At 41.1% G+C, this 17250-nt stretch overlaps 2 protein-coding genes across 5 annotated transcripts; one reads left to right on the plus strand and one right to left on the minus strand.

Moving 5' to 3' along the window:
- Nucleotides 1–332: 332 nt before the first annotated feature.
- Nucleotides 333–11953, plus strand: LOC106818900 (solute carrier family 25 member 38-A-like). 2 transcript variants are annotated; one of them, XM_014823572.1, is made up of 11 exons: nt 333–446; nt 3375–3425; nt 3590–3846; nt 4177–4289; nt 4594–4678; nt 5652–5722; nt 6123–6228; nt 6680–6848; nt 8296–8462; nt 10217–10309; nt 10551–11953. In XM_014823572.1, exons 3-11 carry the CDS (start codon nt 3775–3777, stop codon nt 10581–10583), a joined length of 909 nt encoding a protein of 302 aa, XP_014679058.1. In that variant the 5' UTR covers nt 333–446; nt 3375–3425; nt 3590–3774; the 3' UTR covers nt 10584–11953. The 2 variants fall into 2 exon arrangements, with proteins under 2 accessions (XP_014679058.1, XP_014679065.1); XM_014823579.1 differs by having other exon boundaries at nt 3699–3846.
- Nucleotides 11954–12108: 155 nt separating this feature from the next.
- LOC106818916 (lisH domain-containing protein FOPNL-like) lies at nt 12109–17158 on the minus strand. 3 transcript variants are annotated; one of them, XR_001395316.1, is made up of 5 exons: nt 17034–17158; nt 13666–13863; nt 13372–13456; nt 12260–12502; nt 12109–12200 (listed from the first exon to the last, which is right to left on the minus strand). XR_001395316.1 is itself a non-coding variant. In XM_014823597.1 (5 exons), exons 3-5 carry the CDS (start codon nt 13808–13810, stop codon nt 12391–12393), a joined length of 342 nt encoding a protein of 113 aa, XP_014679083.1. In that variant the 5' UTR covers nt 13811–13863; nt 14013–15274; nt 17034–17121; the 3' UTR covers nt 12109–12390. The 3 variants fall into 3 exon arrangements, 2 of the variants coding, with proteins under 2 accessions (XP_014679083.1, XP_014679074.1); XM_014823597.1 differs by adding an exon at nt 14013–15274 and having other exon boundaries at nt 12109–12502; nt 17034–17121; XM_014823588.1 differs by having other exon boundaries at nt 12109–12502.
- Between the last annotated feature and the right edge of the window lie 92 nt (nt 17159–17250).

Raw genomic sequence — 17250 nt, forward strand, 5'->3', positions numbered from 1 at the left:
GTCCTGTCAATGAATCAGATGAAAAAGAAAACAAATAAAGAATATAGCCAAATTCCATCAAATTGTTTTCTGTATTTTTTAGCGCAAAATTTCGAAGGGCACTTTGAAATCTAGACCGTATTTAGTAATACGGCAAATACGGTCTGAATCCGCCCCTGAGAGCACCAACATCGCTGTAAACCACTGCTGTAAACACGCGCGCTATCGCGGCAATGTCGTTTTTAGCCGCTGATCGGATGTTCGACTCACTCTGGTTCTAGGTAGTCTGGTTCTGCCGCACAGGGTTGGCGAGGGGCCTACTTTCACGTGTTGTTCACGTGGTACCTCGATCATAAGCTGTAGTAGAGTAGCGAGCTGTAGTAGGAGGGAATTCCTTCCTTCTTGGTTGTGTTCCCAGAAACACAGCAACGATATTGCTGGTGTTGAACCGTTCAACGCGTGATAAGGTAAGTGTATGTGTTAGATTGTCGTGCACGGTGTGGTTTAACGTTATGCATGCTCCGCTCACGGAACAAGATACTACATCATATGTATTTCTGTCACCGTTAGTGATAGAGCTAGGCGTATTCGACCCGACCTAGTGACCGAGTGTTTATAGTTAGTTATACATGTACTGATCAAACGCTGCCTCGGCTATCTTTTTATCCTCGGTTCGTCCCTCCCCTTGTACACATTTTCTCCATGTAGTTGACTGCGTATAGTTAGTTATAGTGGCCAAATCCTATTTGACACCCCCAGTTGCCTTTGGTTCCCTCGATCCCTGCAGCACCAGTTTTGGCATCATATTCGTGTACATGATTTTGAACAACTTGGAATTGCATGTTGTGTGCATGGTGTAGCCGTAGGGGCCTACACGCCTGTATGCATGCATGCTGTTGTATTATGCCCGTGTTGACACAATTCTGTGATTATCGCTGTCACTTTTGCTTAGATAAACTGATTGATAAAATGATATAATCTGGAAGTCGATTTGGCAATGGTATAATAATATATTCCGTGCATGTATATAAATTTATATTGTTGATAACATATATAACGATAATAACGTGTATCGGCCATGCACGATTTAGCGTATTGTGCACTAAACAAAAATAAGGTAAGAATTAACGTTTCCCAAAGGAGCGTATAAATATAAATAAATAAGTCACCACAGTCTTGTCCTTGCATGTTCATGACTGTTTTTCGAGCTACAATACAGTGCAAGACTGCCAGCTGGTGTCTGCTCAGCTCTAGTGCTATAACCCGCGTACAGTTATAACTGCTATAACTGCGGCGGCCTGCGGCAACTGTACGCGGGCTATAGTATATAGTACTAGAGCTAGTGTCTGCTGCAGTAGCAAGGATTGTACGTGATAGTGTAGATACAATAATGTAACCCTACTCTTGTTGGATTCAGAGTTAGGGTTGGACTATACGTATACACCATGGATTCACACGTACGTCATGTTAATCTGTACGCACCGCCATCTATCTGTCTTGTTGGGCCCGGGGAAATCAGTGGCGTTACTCAGTTGGTGATGGCTTGGTTGAAAAGAAAATACCAAAAAAATCTAACTATCTATCTATCCATGCATCCATCCCATTCCATGCCATAGCCCATCCCATCCCATCCCATATCGCATCCCATGCCATGACATCCCATCGCATGCCATCCCATGCTATCCCATCCCATCCCAAACTGTAAAAAATAATAAGAAATCAAAAGATAAAAATAAAAAAGTCAAAAAGAGAAAATAATAAAATAAAATAATATAAAAAATATAATAATATTTGATCTGTAACCTACCTAGGCTTCCGTGAAGTGTTCCCGTCAGTTTGCGCTATTATTATCATCTACCATAGTTTATTCTGGAATTTCACTAAACGTTTAAATGTAGTAAAAAATTTAAAATTTTGAAATTAACGGTGAAGAACAGTGGCAGAAGTACATACTAAACAATTCAAAAGTAAAGAAACAAAGTATTTCCCGAGGTGGGATTCGAACCCGGAATCCCGGTGTAGACGGATGTTCTAGCGATTAGGCCACTGCGCCGTTATTGGTATACACCATGGATTCACACGTACGTCATGTTAATCTGTACGCACCACCATCTATCTGTCTATTGAATTGTTATCAATTTTTAACTTTTTAACTTTTTAAATATTATTTATATCTAGTTTAGCTCTCAATACTACGGTAAAGCTGTACTCGTATATCTCGTCATTTCCCGAGACAGTATTGGCTGCGTGTGGATTATAAGCAGGAAGTTATATACATAGTTTACATTCTTCATCATCACTGTACTCATGAGACTTCAAGTCCAACGAATAAGCAGCAATATAGCATTAGCAGCTGAGTTGCCACGTGCAAATCACGAGCCTTGTGTCTGCACATGGCATGCTTTTGCAACGTACTGCGTAGGTATATATAGTGACGTGTGCTATTTTCGTACAGGGTGCAAAGAGCCTGCATGAAGCCAGTTAAACAAGATATACCTCGATGGAATTTGGTATTTGCATCTAAATCCTGAATCTTTCATGGTCGAATGCTAGCTAACCCATGCCCTCGATCTGTTGCTCTAGTCATATGACCCTAAGGCCACAATTAAAAAAAATCTTTGTTTGCCCTCACCTGACCCAGGCTGAAAAGTTTGGGTAGGTAGGTAGGCTTCTTTTTTGTGGGGGGGGGGGTCTTTTTACAAATTCAGTATGGTGTCTACATGCTCGGGTGTGCTTGTGTGGAGATACCTTTTATGTTCGTTCTGCTTGGTACATATAATGTATTGCCTACAGATTTATATAACGTAGTAATACAATTTGTCAAAAAAAAAGAATAGGAATGGGAAGTCGGCCCCTTTTTGGCGGGTCGGTCGGGTGAGGGCAAACAAACAATATTTTTATTATGGCCTAACCATGTTGTATAATGTCAGTTAGAAACCAGTAAAACATGCAACATACGTTTGCCCAATCTTCAGTGGCCTTCAATGTGGCTATGGTAGAAGGGGCACTAGTGATAGGTGGTCTTTCTTATTGTTTTTGACTTTCAAACCCTATAATATTCCCACGTTGATACGTATGTTCAATAGGGACATACTCTGTTATATGAGGTACCTATATATGTTAAAATTTGGTGTCTAGTTCAAGGTTACTTGCCCATTAGGCACAGGACAATTTCAGGACTGGATAAACCACTATTTTTTGCAGTGTTGCCTGCATCGATAAGCCGCCCTGTAGCTGGCTGCAGGCTATACATGACCTGCATATTGTTCAGGAGTTTTAGCCAGCCCGTGGTTCAGTTGAGCTGACAGCATGATTGCCTGCGGGGGCAGTGATCAATATGTTTATAAAGGCACTAAAACATTCACTAATATCGATCTGTTTATTTCTGTTGATAGACTGCACTGGGAGCTCACCGATAACCCAATTTGCGGCGCTGCCGGTCGAAGGTAGGTGCAAGGCAACGGAATAACGTAGCAGCCCAGCCTACCTGCTCTGGCTACACAAATTTATCACAGTCATATATTGGAGGGGGCGGCTGATCCAGCAGTAGCCCATCGATGTGAGGGTGGGGGTCAGCGTGAGGTGGTAATGCACTGGCCTCGTATTGCAGCAAGCTAAAATGCTGATCTTCAATGCCAGCATGGCGGTCACCACCGTAAGCTGCTGCTCCTCGCTATTCTGCAAACCGTGAGAGAAACAGGACTTTGCTATACGTGCAGACCCAAGCAGCAAGGATGGATTCCTAGCATCGAGTGTGGCTGGTGATAGAGAGATCTGCGGAGCAGCACTGAGGACATGGCCACCCATACCTGGGCTAGCTCAAGCATAGCAACAGCTTCCGATGCTGTCAAGGTTCAGTCCAGCGTAGTAAGTTTCAATACGATCACTAGTCTTTGACTGCATGCACAAATTAACAGAGATAGAAGGTAAAAGCATGAACCAGCCAAAAGTAAGAAAGTGTAGTAATAAAAAGAAGTAGTAAAAAGTATGTGTACTGAGTATTGCGTGTTCATTAAAATGGCTAAATATCGATGGCAATGTAATATCTCAACAGTGCAATGAAAGCTAATACTACAAGGGTAGAGGATGTGAATAGATAAGGAGGTTTGGCTTCTACATGTTTTTTTTGTTCATTGGAAGTTTTATCAGTAGTCATTGCCTCTATCTTGATCAAAATTGATGCATCTTGACTTGCAGCACCCTATGGTACAGTCGTTCGTAGTTGGAGCATTTAGTGGGACATGCTCCACAATCATTTTCCAGCCGCTAGACTTGGTCAAGACGAGGATCCAAGCACCAGCGACTGTCGGGTGAGTGCCGCCTCCTGCGTACACTGTATTTTTTCATTAGTATACAGTCGAACCTATGTATAACGATTATTCAATGGAAATGCCAAAAGTGTTGGTAGACAGATCTATGTTCATTCTGTAGTGGTAATTACTAAAACGGGTTTGTGTACATGCATGTATACTCATCGATATATATACATATATGTACATACATATATATGCCATGGTGCATATTTATATGAGTTTCAGAATATAAAACATCAGTTTATTGGTTTTTTAATATTTTTACTGCAGTAAAAAACAGATGATTGATTGTTTATTTCAGGCAGGTACATCCTGGCATGGTGATGTTTGTTGTCAATCTAGTGAAGAATGAGTCACCACTGGCTCTGTGGAAAGGACTCACTCCTGTACGTTACATTGTGCATTTATGGTACATTTCATTAAACGTTTACATCGCACACAGTGTTAGGAGCGAGAGGGACAGAGAAGGTCAGGGGTGGATTCAGACCGTGTTTGCCGTATTGGGAAATACGGTCTAGATTTTAAAGTGCCCTTCGAAAATTTTGTTTTCTTTTTCTACTGATTCATTGACAGGACTTGAAGGAAATCAAAATTTTACATGGTAACATTATTCTGCATTAATTGCTGGTATGCAAAGCGCAGGCAAAATGTAGCAGAAATAAAATTCCATATGGTTTTTAGCTATTGCTGCTTGACTAAATGTGTGCTCAAATGGTGCTAATTTTTGTGCCCAGGTACCCTTGAAATTTTGAAATTTCCTGGGGGAGGCCCCCCAGACCCACCGCCGTGTGCTTCCGCGCCTGACGGCGCCCACTGTGGGGTGGTGTGCCCTTTTTGGGGGATGTGCCCTTAAAATCTGGAAAAATACTGTCTAGCTTCAGCCCTTGATCCGCCCCTGAAGGTGATGGATCGAGAGCAAAGGTGGGAAGGGGAGAAAGGAAGAGAAGGGTAGGGATAGGGCAGGGGTTTTCTCAGGCCTTTACCGCATGTCATCTCTGTCATGCCTTAAAAGCTGAAGCTAATTTGCGACATCCTATGAATCCTCTGACATGCCTAATCTACACACTAAATTTCCAGCTGCATTTACTTTTAGCAATCCCAAAACGGTCATGCTGTGTTTTCAGAGCATCTCTAAACTGGTCAAGATTACATGTATATTAGGGCCGTTTATGACACACATTATAGGCTCCAATTACTACAACACCCCCTCTCAGACCATCCCCTCATATCTGGCCATAAAAACATGCCTTCCGAAGTTCCTGGGAAGAACCTTGTAGGGCTACTTATATCACTGATGGGTTGTAACTCGTGAGTAGATTTCTAAACGATGATTTCTTACGTTTTCATGTTTTGTTGCAGTCCTTGATTCGATGCGCACCTGGCGTTGGCATATACTTTTGTTCCCTACACGGTCTCAAGAGTGCTTTCGGGTAAGACGTGCACTTCTCAACCTTGCTCCTTCTCTCTACCTCTCCACCCTCTTGTAACAAACCACAGAGCCATGCACTAGCGTCGGCCTACGTGAATAGCTTAATTGTTATTTTGAATGTTGATGAAGCAGCGAAGCGTCAGTTCTGTAGAAGTAAAAGTGCCGAGTAGGCAAGATATGAATGATTTCCTGTTTTTGATAACACGGCTAAGCTGTCATGTGGGTTGTATGGAAATATCGCCGATTTGGTGCATTTTATGATCGTGATTGTTAGTAGTAACATTAAACCATGCAACCATTAACTGTTACCTTGTCTGTTAGTAGTACAGTACAGTTAATATATTACACATATTAATATATATATATATATATATATGTATGTATATTCTTCTTTATCACAGAAGCACAGGTTCTGGGGGTCTGGAGAGTATGATGTTTGGAGCAACAGCAAGGAGCATAGCGGTGTTACTGCTGCTGCCATTTACCGTACTAAAAACTCGCTTTGAGGTACGCTAGTTCTCACGATCATGAGTTTCAACATGTGCAAATTCGCAAGTATGTGCATTTGATCTTCACAATCGGTCATGTCATTGTGAGGTTCTCCGATTACCATCAAGTGCACTATAAATGCAGGCTGCTTCTGGTTAAAATTTTAACGAATTAACAGTAAATGCACATAATTGCTACTTACAAACTCACACGTGTGTAATTGCTGTGTATGCTTCTTCTACTAATTTTAATAGATGACCAGTGTGGCAGGAATACATCTAGCAGATATATATATATATATAATATATATATATTTACATTCATTAGCCTTTTTATACAATCTGAGAGCATAACCTAGAGGGAGAATTACCAACTTGTCTCCTTAGCTACCCACATTTCCCCTCTCAGAAGCTACAGTCTTGTGAATTTTCTACCCCTGTACCTAGTCTTACGTGTTTGTGGTTTGCAGAGTCAGCATTACAAATATGGGAGCATTCAGAAGGCCTTTCACCACATCTATAAGCATGAGGGCATGAAGGGTCTGTACAGTGGCCTACTCGCTACTCTGCTTAGAGACTGCCCGTTCTCTGGTCTCTACCTCATGTTCTACAAACAAACGCACAACCTTGTACCGAAGCGTATGTATCTTTTGATGAAGAATGATTTAGAAAACTTAAAAACCAAGTTGATGTTGTATGAATAGGTGCTTAGACCAACAACTAACAATTTACAATACAGCTCTCTACAATGTGTAGGTTGTGGCTGAGAGCTAATGTTAGCTTGTCACTTTTAGTTGAAGTAGCTTTGTGACCTGCAGTCTGTTCATGGTTAGCACGTCAATTTCAGCACGAAGTTGATTCCTATTTTTACTGTAATGACAGTTATTCTCTCCCTCTACAGTGGCAGTATTACTAGTTAGTCTTTTACAATCACACCCCCTTTTCCACAAGTAGTGACAGCCTGGAAATAGTACTAATTTATTATGCTGTTTTTAGCTCACCTTGACATCGTCAAGCTGAGCTATTGCCATGGGTCGTCGTGCGTCTGTCCGTCCGTCCGTCCGTCAACATTTGGCTACGGTCAACGATAACTCAGGGGTAAATTGGGTATAGTTGTTACTGCTATGCTCCCATATTGAACGTCCTATTTTGGCGCACGCCAGTCGACGTACTTTTGAGCCACGGCAATTTTTTGGCAAAAATGGGACTTGCGATTAGTCAGTTCAGGTTCAACGAATTTTGCTCATCTTTGGTATGTGAATGAATAAGTGCCAGGGGTTTTGATATTTAAAAAAAAAATTATGCAAATTAGGTAGGTTTTGGCAATTATATAGCATATTATGTTATAGACACGCAGATAACAGTATGTGGTGTCACACTCTGGTTCGTTTTACAAGATTTCATTGACAATATCTTTAATGCAAAATTGGTATTTCCTCTCCACCCTGCCGATAAAACGTCTATATTAGAGTAAAGTTTTACAAAACATGTCAGAACGCAGCATAACCTATTTATTTCGAACGCCATCGCTAAGAAACATCAAAGCGGGTATAGCGCCATCTACCGTCACAAATTGTGATTCATTTTGGTTTATAAATTATTATTGCGATATACAGATGGCAACCGTGTGCTACCGCCTAGAAAAACTCATACGAAGTAAACACTTCCATGCAACCAATTAACCCTTGACAAAAGTTGTGTTATGGGCAGGGAAACACCATTCTCACAGGGTATATAGCAGCTACGTGAAATAAGCGTATCCTCTCAATCTTACACGTTACACATCGGGAGCTCCGCTTTTAGGCAGTGCCTAAATCTGAATATTATAAAAACGTTAAATGGCGATCATTTAGGTGTAACGCCATCACTCGCCCACATCTCAGACTTTCACATCTCAAACATTTATTTTCACATAAAAAATTACACATAATTATCAAGAGTATATAATGGGAGTTCTCCCATATATACTCTTCGTTTCTATAATGTACATCGATGGTTGCTCAATTAAAACTGACTTCTTCTCACTCACTCATTTGTGTCCTTTTTTGTGGTAAGCTATACAGTGTCATTGACACTTTCATTTTAGAAACGATGGAGGGCCAGTATGTGCCCCTGGTGCACTTTAGCTGTGGCATAGTGTCGGGAGTTCTGGCCTCCGCCGCCACCCAACCTGCAGACGTCATCAAGACCAAAATACAGATATTCCCTGGAAGGTTTTCCTCCGTAACACACGTCGTTCGCTACGTATACAGGGTAAGAGATGACAAGTCAAATTCCATTAGAAAATGCGATGTGGGCATATGATATTATTCCAATGCGAACATTTTGTTCATTAAACTTTTATAGTTATATGTGAATATTAATATACATCATTACAACTTAATTGAGTGGGGGCAAGGTGATAACTTTTGGAGTCAATGTTGTCCCAGTATGAATATATTCAGACATAATTTAGATTTTTCACGAGATGTATTGTAGGGATGTCGTTTCAATAATGTGTAAGTTATGACTGTAACCATGATGGGTTCATGTGCATACATGTATAGAGGAGGCAACATGTCATGCAAGCAGATTGCACGTGTGGTCTGTATAAATGCTTTGAAGATGGTTTTAGGGTTTGGGGAGTAATTAGAAAACAACACATGAGCCTCGTCTACACGACGACGCTTAACTCGAGTTAAGCGTCTACACGGGGCCTTAACTCGAGTTCGCTTAACCTCGCCAGTCGATCGAGGTTAAGCTAACTCGAGTTAAGGCCCCGTGTAGACGCTTAACTCGAGTTAGCGAATAGTACATAACTCCACGATAGGCGGCAACACTATTACAATGTACGTGCACACGCACGCACGCACGCACGTGTACGTGCACACGCACGCACGCACGCACGTGTACTTGCACACGCACGCACACTCATGCACGCACGTGTACGTGCACATGCACGCATGCACGCACGCACGTCTACGTGCACATGCATGCACGCATGCACGCACGTGTACCTGCACACACACGTGACGCACGCACGCACGCACGCACACATGCACACACATGTACCTGCACACGCACGCACGCATGCACGAACGTGTACCTGCACACACGCGCACGCACGCACGCACGTGTACGTGCACACACGGACACACGCACGCATGCACGCACGTGTAAGTTCGCACGCACGCACGCACACACTCATGCACGCACGTATACGTCTACGTGCACATGCACACGCGCGCACACACGCACACACGCACGAACGTGTACCGGCACACGCGCGCACGCACGCACGTGTACGTGCACACGCACGCAGGCCCGCACGCACGCATGCACGCACATGTACGTGCACACGCACGCACTCACGCATGCACGCACGTGTACGTACGCACGCACGCACGCACGCACGCATGCACGCACATGTACGTGCACACGCACGCACTCACGCATGCACGCACGTGTACGCACGCACGTGTACACGCACACGCATGCACGCACGCACATATACGTGCACACTCATGCACGCACGTGTACGTACGCACGCACGCACGTGTGCGTGCACACACGGACGAACGTGTACCGGCCCACGCGTGCACGCACGCACGTGTACGTGCACACGCACGCACACATTCATGCACGCACGCACGCACGTCTACGTGCACATGCACACGCGCGCACACACGCATGCACGTCTACGTGCACATGCACACGCGCGCACACACACACGCACGTGTACGTGCACACACACAGACGCACGCACGCACGCACGCACGCACGCACGCACGCACGCACGTGTACGCACTCACGCATGCACGCACACACACGCACGCACGTTTACATACGCACGCATTCATAATAAATCGGTAATAATCGCTATCGGGTGTTGTCGTGTAGACGCTACATAATCGCTAACTCGAGTTAGCTTAACTCGAGTTAAGCGTCGTCGTGTAGACGAGGATATGGAAATGAAAATTTTGCAGAAATATCTAAATTTCTTTTTTTAATTGGTGTGCATTGTGCAGGTGTATGGCATTCAGGGATATTTCAAGGGACTTATTCCCAGAACGATGAGGCGAACAATGATGGCTGCCATGGCTTGGACCGTATATGAACAGGTACTAGTGGCAGACATTAGCTAGATCATTCCATTACGGTAAAGTGTGGCATGAAATTGTTGACATGCTGATGGAATACAAATACAGTGAGGATAATTTGACAGTAGTTTTGTTTGAGAACTTTTGTGGCATGTTATGTTATCTTTAGATTGATTTTACAGTTTTCACTTTCTTTTCGCTCATGATTATCTGTAAAAGAGTTTGTTACCAATGTTTAACAAACTCTCGTTTTACTTCACAGGTAATGTCAAATTTCGGATTGGGCCAAAACTGACACAACTAGGTGGACGTGATCTTCCGGGATGTGGATGAACCGTAGTGTCTTTATTCACACACAGTCAACATGGTTTGAATGCACTCGTCATGCCTCGCCTCGCAGCGCGGGCATCGTACTTCTGTTAAACCTCGTCTGTGCGACTTGAAATCATAGCCTGAAATCAATGCGATTGCCACGCCTCGTTGAATTTGTCATTCGAAAAAGTACTGGTACCAGTGAAAATTGTAATTAATAACATTAAGTGTTGGTGTCTGCTTTGCAATGGTCATGTTGGCAGATTGCACTGTCAAAGAGTAAGGTGGTAATTTAGTTGTTGGTAATGTGGTCCATTGCCGGCGGATTAGATGTATACTGACGCATATCAACCTATGCGATACGGCCGAGGAAATGAAGACAAAGAGGATTCCTCCAAGGTTTACCGGTTTGACGTGAATGCTGTATTGTCTCTGTAGCCCTGGCCCCTTAGTCTACATCACAACCACTTTGATAATTGAAGCAGCTGCTTTAGGCTTTAGCAATGAGATTGTTGCTGTCAGACTGTGATTACGTGGTTGTGACTGGAGGCATAAGGGGAGAGAGGGTCACAGTGTGACAACTTGCTTGTGATGACAGATGTTCCCGGTGAGACGTATATTTATAGCAGCGAGGCTTCACACTGTTTTTTGCTGCTGATAGCCAATAGATTAGCTAACTGCGGGCATTGTGCACAGCTTCATGTAAACGTGCCTTTACTACCGGACAGTAGAAGCTAGTCCGTTAGTCAAAGTCTCTCACTTTGGGTTTATTTTACGTTTTGGGATTTTCTAAATGTAGATGTGCAATAATTATTGGTTTATTTTTTTATAACAGATATTTTTTGTAGCTTTTCCCTATTGGCTGGTGACTGTGTGGGTGTATGTTGTCAGTGAAGTATTTTCTGCTGTGCGCTACACCAATGGTCCTAAATATATTTAACACAATTGTGAATGCACGTATTTTTACATTAGAAATATTGTATATGCGGATGTTCCCCTCAGCTGGAAAATTATATCTATTTTTGTAGACGTGTTCGAATTTAACCGATCACAAATTCAATGGTTTTCTAGGCAATGTATTATAGATGGAACTTAGTCTGCATATACAATTATTCAAATGTGATGTGTTTAGTGTTCATTTATTATATATTTTTAATGCTCAACAATCACTAATAACATTTCGAAGCATAAAAGTAGAGCTGTTGACTTATTTAACAAACATAACTATATTTCTCATGTACAGGATTGTAAATTATAATGCAATCAATTGTTGAAATTTTAACAATTGTCTGTGGTTTTCTCAGTCAGCTAATGTATACATAATTTAAAACTGATTATAGATATTATACGTTATATGAGTGCATGTTTGTTATTCTACCTCTCAATGGATGTTTTGGGCTTCATTCCAAATACATTTATCAGATATCACAACCACTATACACAAGCCGATGTATACATACATTGCTACACGATAATTGCATACTGCATAGGATAGGACTAAAAATTAATTATCATTGAATAAAAGCCATTTATTGACAGTTAGTTTCACGGTAAACGGTGTATGGTAAAGAAGTGTCTGCACATCTAGAAATCCGCTGTGCTTTACAAGTGCTTCATGTGAAAGAATAAAAACGCATTGGTCACCAACTATGACTAAACCTTTTCACATATAAAACCACGAAAAATTACTAGAGCCACATGCTAAACAATTTACATATTTTACAAACTTTGTACTAAAATATTCTTCAACAGAGTATTCTCTACTCTAAATGTGCTCATATCAGAGACTTTTAGATGCTGTCTTGGTCAGTGCTGGTCTGCAGGTTTTCCTTTACATTCAATGTGTTACGATCTGCAGTGGGCGGACACGAAAAGTATGACAAAATGCCATACAACAGAGGCCTGTAAGTACAACGGTGTTCACAAGCATGAGAAAAAGAATTTGTGCAAATCCTAGAAATCCATTAATTAGCGAATAACTTATGATTGTGTAACGTTAAGCACATGAGTCAAAAAGCATCTCAAGAAATTGCTGTAATAAAAACAACTGTAAATTCACTTAGAATCCACAGATATCTGCAAGAATAACTTCATTCGAAACTGATGTGTTGCAAATGTAATTCATGGTAGTATGGCAGTAATTCACTGTCAACCAATTTTCCTTACTAATTAGATATGAACAGTTTGTTGCACAGAACATGTTCATGATACCTATCTGATTATTAATGTCAGTTTTACTTAAAATGATACTATACCATAATATATTACGATAGTGAGTGCATAAATAATAGTATAAACCTACAAAGTTCTATAATCACGCATTCACATTTGTCATAAAACAACCAGCGAGTTTTAAAATTGAATGATTTTTATTTTAAAACAAATTCGTCCATATTATAACTGAAACTAAGAGTGGTTTATAAGATATTGCAATCCTTCTCCTCTTAAATATTGAACAATAAAATTTTTCATGTACCATTATTTAACTACTTTAACTGAAAATATTTCAGCAAGTGTCATGTGTGCCGTTAAAAGTATTAGGATTTGAACGTAGGAAAATTATTTTCCAATTCCTCTATATTATTAGATTGTATTGACTATAATATTTATTATTAGATTGTTATTATTACATAGTAATTTGTAGTCCAAGGTTAGACGATATTGTAATTCACACTAATTAATAAGTGAATTAACTGGAACCATTCATGGTGTAATTGGTATGGATAACAGAAACAATACATCGTCATTTATTCTGGTTAGTTAATACCTACACACGACTAGAAGCACCTGACTGAGTCACATTCAACGTTTTTGTCAACAACTCCCTGTCTAGTGGCATCTCTGGAAGTCCAGACTCTGAAATACAATAACAAATTTACAGTTAGAATCACATATCTAACCAAGCAATGGTTTAGAACATTAGATATCACTACATAAATGTTTTATAAATGACACATATTTTATGCTTCGTCCATTTTTCTTGATGAATTCATTTACTTGCATATTTGGTTAGATATAATTAGCTTGAAAGGTCACATCATATACTTTTGCATATATACATGTACCTGACACAAGCACCGATTCTGTATATCGGTAGTTGTTGAAGAGCAAATACTCTCTTATCAGTTCATTTATAAGCAGGTTTTCATCTGTCAATCGTGGGGGTGGCCGACTTGTATCTTCCAGAGACCGGAATATCTCTGCCCGCATTTGTGCCTTAAGCTGTCCTAGTACACCTCGCTTTGTAAGTGTCTCTTGTAATACTGTCAAATAAAATTATGTCAAAACCACGTACACACTATAAGTTTAAATGAATAAATCAATTGCAAATATTTGTAAATCAAACAAATATGATACTTATAAGTTATAGCTAGGTTTCATGAATCAGAGCAGGATCCACTAAAGTACAAACAATATTGTTGCTGTTAGACCCTTCAGTCTCATGGGAGACACAGGTCATTGGTGAACTTCCTCCATGTCGCTCGGTTGATTGCCTTCTGCTCCATTTCCCTCCAAGTGTAACCCTTCTTCTTGAGTTCAGCCTCTGAGTCTCGCCTCCAGGTTGCTTTGGGTCTTCCCACCCGACGCTTCATTGCAGGTACCAGCTCAGCGCCGTTCATGTGATGTCAGTCGCTTTCTTCCACAGTATTGCTCACCTAGCCCCATTTCCGTCTTCTGATTTGGCTTTCTATTGGGGTCTGCTTCGTCCTCTCCCAGAGTTCTTTATTTGTGTGAGGCCAAATTATTCTGAGGATCTTCCTCAAGCATTTGTTAACAAAACGTTGTGGATTTTTGGGGTTATTTTGGCTGTTAGTTTCCATGTTTCACAGCCATACATGAGGACGGTCTAAACATTAGAGTTGAAAATTTTCAATTTAGTTTTGAGGGCGATGGCGCTTGTCTTCCAAACTTTGTTGAGCAATTTGAATGCGCACGTTGCCTTCCCTATTCTGTCCTTGACATCTTACTCGGCCCCTCCGTTTTTGTCCAGAGCGCTACCCAAGTATGTGAAGGTCTCCACCTCCTCAATTGCTTTCCCTTTGATGGTCCTTCTTTCCCCCGCGTCCACATTTTGTGCGTTTATCCTCATTGACTTTGTCTTCGTAATGTTGAATTTCAGCCTGACTTTAGCTGCTTCCTGAACCTGTTTATCTGTTTTTGCCTGAATATGGTTGTGTGTGTGAAAGCAATGCCAGGTCATCAGCATAGTCGAGGTCGTCACGCAGGGTCCAAAGTGTCCATTGTATTCCGTTGCACTGGCCATAGATTTTCTTTTTCATAATATAGTCAATGACCAGGCTGAATACTATAGCAGCGGTGACAGTAAGCATCCTTGCCTAATTCCAGATTCAACTGCGAAGGCTTCTAATAGTTTTCCAGAGTGGATGACCTGACAAGTCATGCCTTCATAGATACTCTTGATTATGCTAATAATTTTATCTGGAATGCCATGTTTGAGGATTTTCCATAGAATTGTTCTATCCACACTGCTGAAAGCTTTTAAAAAGTCTCCAAAAAAGATGTACAAAGATGCGTCCCATTCAACCGATTGCTCAATGATAATGCGGAGTGTGGGGATTTGGTCAGTGCAGGACCTTCCTTTTCGAAATCCCGCCTGGTTGTATCTTCAGGTGTGTTTAGACACATGCGTCTAAACAGAGGAACTGCTCCGACCTGTGATTGGAGGATAAAAATAGAATTTGTGACGTTTCGTTTTCATTTTGCATAGCATACCCTGCCGCATACGGTGCTATATTATGCTATGACCGGTAGGAAAGTGTACTAACTATCATATGGCACGAACGATTAGAGTTACATTTCTATAAATTCTAGCTATTATAGACACATGTCAATTAGCCTTAATCTCTGTGAATTTTGAGTCTATTGAAGTGCGATTAGTCTAATTAATTAGCAAATATGCACGCGCGGTATTGCTCATAAACTAATAGTAATATATAATATATATGCGTGGCTATGGCCAGTAGGCAATTGTACTAACTATCATATGGCGCAAACGATTTGAGTTACATTTCTATAAATTCTAGCTATTAATATTATAATTTATAGACACGTCTAGCTATGATCCCTGTGAGTCTCGAGTTTATTGAATTTGAAGGGCTATTAGCTTCATTAATGAGCAAATATATACGCGCGGTTTCGCTCATACTCGAGTCATAGGCTAAATGCCAAAATGAAAACGAAACGTCATGAATTCTATTTTTATCCTCCAATCACAAGTCGGAGCAATTCCTCTGTTTAGACCGTAATACTAATAGACGCATGTGTTTAGACGCATGTCTTAGTAATGCTGATAGGGTCTATGTCCCCCAGGGTACCATCGGAGGGTACGTTCCCTGGGTACGGTTCGATATATCGGAAAGTACCTCGGGGTACTATACGATATGTCGCTGCGTACCCTGCATTGTCCCACCAATTAAGTTACCACATCACATAGAAGAAACCTCAAAACATCGCAATCCAATAAAAATGTATGCTATGTTTGACTATATTTTTCTTTTTCCTTTTTTTTAAATGAAGAGCTAGCTTTTATATTTTAGTTTTACAACATCGGAAATCGGATGTTGAAAGTCAGGGTATGGTGGGACAATGCAGGGTACGCAGCGACATCGTATAGTCTCACGAGGTACTTTCCGATATATCGAACCGTACCCAGGGTACCCTAGCTCCGATAGTACCCTGGCCTGGGGGACATAGACCCTATATCAGCATTACTAAATGAATTAGCATTACTATACAGAATTACTGCCGCAGGCGCAACTGTACGCGGGCTATACTACTAGTACTAGTAGTAGTACTAGTAGTAGTACTGTATTTACTGTATAGCCACACACAGCATTATGATTATGTCGATGCATGGCTATGAACACAGGCACTTGGAACGTCTCAATAAAAAAAATTAATGGTAAATAAACACGAAATGTACCAGTCTTAAGGTTTCTCTACTCTATTTCGCCTATAATCACCTGTAAATGCCAGTCAAATGCTCATCTGCAACACGCAAGTACACCGCATGTGCACACCGCGCTGTGCACAAACAACATGAATAAGAGAGCTCTATATAGTATTACTCTTACTCTTAGTCTTAGTCTTATTTATGTTGTTTGTGCACAGCGCGGGCGTGCAGTGTACTTGCGTGTTGCAGATGAGCATTTGACTGGCATTTACAGGTGATTATAGGCGAAATAGAGTACAGAAACATTAAGACTTTGGTACATTTCGTGTTTATTTACCATTATTTTGTTTTATTGAGACGTTCCAAGTGCCTGTGCCTGTGGCTATGCCTATGAAGGGTTAGGCAGTATAGCCATGGCATAGGTTAGCCTTATAAATATAAATACTTTCTAGCACTAGTACCAGTATAACTTAAGTTCAGACTCAGAGTCGGAGTCAAATTTAATCTATATGGCCTCACCTGCTTTTAAATCATTTGTAGACGACATATTATGGGTCAGTTGGTAATCTTTTTGATTACGTTGTTACAGTGATTTTACGATTTATCATTTATAAATACAGGTGATTCCCGCGTTCGGTAGATGGCGCTGCATCACTTATCATAGATGCTCACTTGTAAGCACTTGAGATTTTCGTTCAACCGCATTTTTCTTTATAATCTCATCTCACTGCACGGC

Source organism: Priapulus caudatus, unplaced genomic scaffold (assembly GCF_000485595.1).
Source record: "Priapulus caudatus unplaced genomic scaffold, Priapulus_caudatus-5.0.1 Scaffold37, whole genome shotgun sequence".
Taxonomy (NCBI): domain Eukaryota; kingdom Metazoa; phylum Priapulida; class Priapulimorpha; order Priapulimorphida; family Priapulidae; genus Priapulus; species Priapulus caudatus.

Bases quoted from the DNA above. Each gene is read 5' to 3' on its own strand.
- LOC106818900 (XM_014823572.1), top strand. From the start codon at position 3,775: ATGGCCACCCATACCTGGGCTAGCTCAAGCATAGCAACAGCTTCCGAT. The intron at 3,847-4,176 runs GTAAGTTTCAAT...CTTGACTTGCAG, and splicing joins TCAAGGTTCAGTCCAGCGTA to CACCCTATGGTACAGTCGTT. The intron at 4,679-5,651 runs GTACGTTACATT...GTTTTGTTGCAG, and splicing joins TGTGGAAAGGACTCACTCCT to TCCTTGATTCGATGCGCACC.
- LOC106818916 (XM_014823588.1), bottom strand. From the start codon at position 17,061: ATGTCGTCTACAAATGATTTAAAAGCAG. The intron at 13,864-17,033 runs GTGAGGCCATAT...TTTATTTGACAG, and splicing joins TACAAATGATTTAAAAGCAG to TATTACAAGAGACACTTACA. The intron at 13,457-13,665 runs GTACATGTATAT...ATTGTATTTCAG, and splicing joins AGAATCGGTGCTTGTGTCAG to AGTCTGGACTTCCAGAGATG.